Source organism: Prosopis cineraria, unplaced genomic scaffold (assembly GCF_029017545.1).
Source record: "Prosopis cineraria cultivar Desert tree isolate PC_DT_omini unplaced genomic scaffold, ASM2901754v1 PC2, whole genome shotgun sequence".
In the NCBI taxonomy this organism is placed as follows: Eukaryota; Viridiplantae; Streptophyta; class Magnoliopsida; order Fabales; family Fabaceae; genus Prosopis; species Prosopis cineraria.
Window position 1 is genome coordinate 12,741,440 of NW_026555333.1, and position 6,000 is coordinate 12,747,439.

General features: G+C 35.2%; 1 protein-coding gene across 1 annotated transcript; it reads left to right on the forward strand.

The window, feature by feature from the left end:
• The first annotated feature begins 5,464 nt into the window (after positions 1-5,464).
• Positions 5,465-5,788, forward strand: LOC129302541 (uncharacterized). The gene has a single exon (XM_054941481.1). It carries the CDS (start codon positions 5,465-5,467, stop codon positions 5,786-5,788), a length of 324 nt encoding a protein of 107 aa, XP_054797456.1.
• Positions 5,789-6,000: the final 212 nt, after the last annotated feature.

Consider the following 6,000-nt stretch of genomic DNA (forward strand, 5'->3'; position numbering starts at 1 on the left):
CAGTACGGGAAAAAGGTGAAAAATACCACCAACATACCACAATAACAACACTCTTCTTTCTGGGATCATCCAACACAATCTGGCTCAGTATACGTATGGGAATAATCTCAGTACATAGCTTCACTGATCCCAGAAAACATCACTGCATAACCACATAACCATCGTAAAGCCCTCATCTGCAACCCAAAAACAAAAAATCATCAGGAGTAAACACGCCCACACGTGTTCAATAAATATAAAAATCAGGTTAACCAGCTAGCTAATAGTTTATACGCCGATAATTAATATAATTAAAAGAGTTGAAACTTACTCACATGACATCAGTGACCAGCACCAGGGCTGGGAACATCGCCGTGTTTTCGATAGAAATCATAATCAGAATAATCATGCGGTGGAAACGATTCATCGTCTTCACTACCATAACCTTCCATTCTCATCGCCATCTTCTTCTTCTTCGCTTCTTGATCAGTAATCTTGACATAATAGTTGCCACCTACTGCAACATCCTCACGGCTCAATCTTCTGGAAGAAGCAGAGATCTCTCGGGACATGAGACACAGAAGAAGGAGAAGGAGAATGGCCAGCACATCAATGAACACAACTCTGGGCTTGGGCGCCATTTCATGATCTATAAAAAGTGGTGTGGTAGTGGAGAGATATATGAATGGAGAGAAGAGAAAAGTTAGCTATAGCTAGGAGAAGCGAAGGCTTAAAGCATATAATGTAATGAAAAGGCATGGCCGTTTTGAATTTATTTATAAGGCATTATCATGGCATGTGCCTCGTTTTGTCAAAAGCAGGGAACGTAGAGTATGATTACGCAGGGCCACAAAGAGCATGCACCAACTTCATACTATACTGTGATGACACATGGAGGTGACAAATATATATAAACCGTTAAATTAGATCTAATAATTTGTATTTTATAGCTCTAAAATTGATTTGAATGGTTTAGATTTTTGCAATGGACAGGCTCGAAGAAACACCACTCCTTTCTCTCACCTTTTCGTTACTGGCACTGATGGATTCTGGTGATGACAAAGAAGACAAAAAGACAAATCTTTAATTAGTTCATGTCTATCCTTCATTAGTCATTACATTGTTTTTGTTTATTAATTGATAATAATGATGACCTAAAGTTGTGTTTAAGTTGAATAAGATGCCCAGGTTTTATTTTTCACTCTTTTGACCGGTTGACTATATATATCAACTTTCTCTTCGTGTGTAGTTACCACTTACCACCAGAAAGTTGTTTTATTATTCCATTCTGACTACTGTAGGTTCTTATGTGAAAACCGACCACCATCAAATCTGACGACTGTAGTTTCTTTATCTAATTTAATTTACTGTGATTGTTTTAACTTTAACTTTACTTTTCGTTGCCAGCATTTTTTATTAATTCTCTAGAAACACATCTGGCTGGACAAATATCACAAACTGTTTGTAAATAACATTAAAATGGAAGTAGTGATTTTAAAAAAAAAACAGGCTGAAGCGCTCTGCAGTTTGTTAATATAACATCAAAAAAATTTATGACAGTTGATGTTCTTGTGAAATTTAATTCAAACTTCGTGATCGCACAAAAGCTATAAGAAAGGGCTTTCGTTGCATGTAATTTCAAAGAATAAATTGCATTGTGAACTATTTATATGTATAGCATAGACTATGAGTTCTTATTTTGTGTAAGATAAGTAATATTGTAAATGATTTATGAATGATATTTTCTTAATGCATTTTTATCATACCAGGCAAGTTTTGAAAACTCAACTCAGCTTAATTTTGTTCTTTTAAAAAAACAAATGTAAGTTTTATTATTCCTCCCTCAGCCTCACAAAGTGACAAGTCGATCTCCCATCTCATCACTCCGCTCCATTCTTCCGTCATGCCAATGTCATTTGTTTTCAGGATTGCACCCATTTATATATCGTGCATTAATCCACCTTGTTAAAATTAACAAAATACTATTGGTATTATATATATACTTGATCCATACCTATTCAACTAGTGTATGATCATGGATTTATATAGTATTAATAATAAAATAATATATTATTCTTAATTTTAGTCTACTTTTATGGTTTGACTTACTTTTTCTTCTTTTAACACGTCTCCGATGGCGATCCCCCAAGTTGATGCCTGCCGGGATATACAATAACGTCCATGCAGGGCCCCTGGAGACTTCAACATGTATTCAACTCAAGCAAAAAATATAAGGAGATATTTTATTATATTCTAGTGTTTATATTTTATTTTTTATAATAGTAGCTTAGTTAATATAAAATTACAATTTTCTCGTGACAATCAAGTCACTTGAATTATTACTTGGCACCTTTTTGGTCATATATATAAATGTTAGACAAGGAATTTGATTCATATAAAATGTAAAATCTCAATTTCTTTTTTCTCTCTCATTTATTATTGTATTTCCCAGACTACATTTATCAAGTTTACATGTAAAATAATTTTCAATGTATTTTAGATTAAATGAGGCTTTTAAAATTCGCCTTATACTTAGACATTTATGTGAACAGGAAAATTCATAGAAACTAGTTTCCCTAGGTTTCGTTGCAGCCTAACACTGGCATTGGATCTCGCATATAAAGGGCAAAGGCCGTGGAAGTGGATCGTAAAGTCGCCTCCTTTTCAGGATAGCAATTATGACGACGGTGACATTCAGCACACTGGCATCTCTACCCTTTTCTTAAAATTCTGTGTTTTAAATAAAAAAAACCATTTTTGATCAAATTATTACATAGTTACGTTGCTTTTTTTTTTTTTACATGATTTACTATAATTAAAAAAATATTATTTTTTTATTTAAAAATATAATATATTTTTAATTAAATTTTATTTTTAATAAAATAATTATTTATTTTTAAATTAATTTTATTTTTTTATTTATTTTTATTAAACACCCTATAATAAATATAAAGTCATTATTAATAAGAGTATTTAAAAAAAATAATGATTATATCTTAAAAAATTAAAAATATTTTATATTTTTTAATATTTAAATATTTAAAAAATATCTCACATTTTTAAATAGAGAAAATATATATTATTTTTTATAGTTTTTACCAAAAGTCTCATACTCCTCCACTCTTTTATATAAGAACTTGCTTTATCTCTTGCATTAATCATTTCTTCACCAAAATATAGTACCGCCAGTTGATGCCTGATTTTTTTTTCCTGGTAAAGAAGTTGTTGTTAATCAACTTAACATCCCATGCATTGTGATGTGAATGAATAGTTTAAATATTTGACATATTAATCGCGAAAAAATAACATTGTTGTTTTTCTTAATTTTGGTAAACTAGTTAAAAAGCCCCAGCATATATTAAGGCCAGGCTGCTCTATTAAAATAAGTTATCCTAATTTTATGAGTAGATGGGGAGCTGGCTAGGGCCGCGTACATGTCAAAGGGAGTAGTTGGGAAGTGACGTGGAAGGAAATCAAATCGCACTTGGTTTCAAGAATTTGGAGAATTGGTTTTTATTATTTATTGTTAGTAATAATAGTAATAGTAGTAAGAATTAAAAATTAATAGGTGTGTGTGTATCCGGGGTGAAAACTGGTGTGTTCATATTGGGATTGGACTTTGACGCTGAGAAATAATACTGGGAGCGAGTGACCAAGGGAGTGTGGTGACTCGTGAGCAGAGCCACGTGATCAGGAACGCGGCGTAGTCAAGCAGCTAGATGATCAGGAACACAGGAAGGTGAATTGACAGAGCTTGGTGCTTCTTTTTAATTCATTTCTCCTACCAAGTGATTGAATATAATCTAACGTGAAAATTGCTATGGCTTCAAATTCTTCCTGAAATTTCGCACTTGGTTCCTCTCAGATCTCAAAGTAAACCAATGCTCTCAAATTCATGCGCGCTTGACCCATGGCATAGGCCACTGATTTGGGTGGGTATACTGCCCATAATTACCTTTGCTTTCAACTCCAAAATTAATTAGTTCCCTGTTCTAATCCCGGCCACTTGACGGAGCCCTCCATAAAAAGTCACAGGCTGGGATTTAAATTTTCTGCAGTTGAGAATGATGAATTTCTGTAAAGTTTTCTTTTAGTTTTTCTCTCTCATTTTTTGTATTTTTATAAAATAGAAAAAATTTTTCCCTCTCTCCAAAAAAAAAAATCTTTACAGAAGTTCATTATTCTCCATTTTCAAAAGATTTAAATCCCAACACAAAATTATTCACAAAAATATTTTACAGCACACACTTTTTACATATACTCCTTCCAATCTTATTTACATAGTGAAAATAAAAGATTTTTTTGTTTTGGTCTTGTCTATAAGTTACATCTCCTTTTACATTATATTAAATGTTTGGGTGATAGAAAATATAGTATTAAATTATATATATTTAACAAGGATAAATTTAAAAATTCAGTAAATTTTTATATAGAATTAATGATTTTTAAAAATATTCCTTAATGATGGTAAAAATAATTTATAAATAGCATCAAATTATGTTGATTTTAATTGGTGTAAAAGCCCATATATAGTGTAAAAACATTCTTTTTTATTACTGTGTGAACGTTGGGGTGCGGGGGTTCATACCTTACCATTGTACACACACACATGTATATATTATACTCATTATTTATATGGTTTTCTAGTCTTGTTTGAACTTTGAACACTTCACACGTACAGTGAGGATACGATGGGGGGCGGTGAAGGTGAAGTGGCAATATTGGATGGAAGGAGAAGGGCTGACCAATTAAGTTATTGGATTCAAAGGAGAGACAAGAACACGTTGAAGGCAGCCAGCATAACGCAGCTACGTAAGACGTGTAGCCCAAGTCTGTATTCTTCCTCCTTCTCTATCAGTCAACGCCCACTCCCCACCTCCACCCACGCGCTTTTCCACTCTTCTACTTTCACTTCTTCACCATTCATCACATCATTTATCACTATTTATCATTTTGATCCCGTCAAAACTAAAATACACTCCCATCCCCAGCACAGTCTGGTACCACAAATCTCAATTTTCCTTCCCCCCCCCCCCAAACAATTCTTTTGCTCACTTATTTCCCGAGTTACACAGTTCAATCGAGCTCTAAAATATGAAGCACAATTAATATATACGCACACGTATGTATAACAGTATAAGTGTTTTGTGCAATTAACAGTCAATCAAAACAAAATGACCCATCTCACCGGGTCCAAAAATAAGTAAATAAATAACAACAAACTGACATCAAGCGCGTGAGTGACAAGACACGGCTTTAATTGGCGTCACGGGTAATGTGAATCTACACACCCGTAAACCAGCGTTGCACATCCTCAGCTCGTCTCTGACCTTGTCAACACCCTCCCATTCCCATGCATAAATACCACATCCAGCCCCTCCGTAACCCCTCACCTCCATTTTCTCTCTCTCGCATATATCTTCACTTATAATTGCTCTCTCTATCGCTCCGTCGCTCGCTCTCCATTCATTGATTCATCATTCCAATGGCCAAATGCATCCTCTCGTCGGTGCTGCTTGCGGTTTTGCTCCTCCTAGCTGCGTCGTTGTCTAGTGCCAGGCTCTTCAACGGCGTCGGCCTCGCCGCCACTGAACCCGCCACCGTCGCCCTCGCGCTCCCGAGCGACACCGGCGTCGGTGCGGTTAACAAGGTGACGGCCAGCCGGGTTCGGTCGACAAAGTTGAGGATTCGTGCGGTGGCTCTGCCGAGACGGACGGGGAAATATGGGCCGCTGGTTCTCAACATGCTCCCCAAGGGGACCGTTCCGCCGTCAGGGCCAAACCCACAAATCCACAACGTCAACAACTAGGTTGATTCGGGCTCCTTATGGTTTCTCATTGTTGAGCTAGCTTGTTCTTTCATTGATTTTATTTTATTTTTTCTCTGTACTTTGTCATGAGTCCTTTTTTTCCCTATACTTTTATTTGTTGTTAACTGCGTGATGTAAATATATACACTTCAACTATTATACTTATACAGTCGTAGATTTGTAGGGTTGCTTGTTTAGATATACAGAGTCAG

What these genes read in the sequence shown, in the direction of transcription:
- LOC129302541 (XM_054941481.1), top strand. Translation starts at nt 5,465, where the DNA reads ATGGCCAAATGCATCCTCTCGTCGGTGCTGCTTGCGGTTTTGCTCCTC.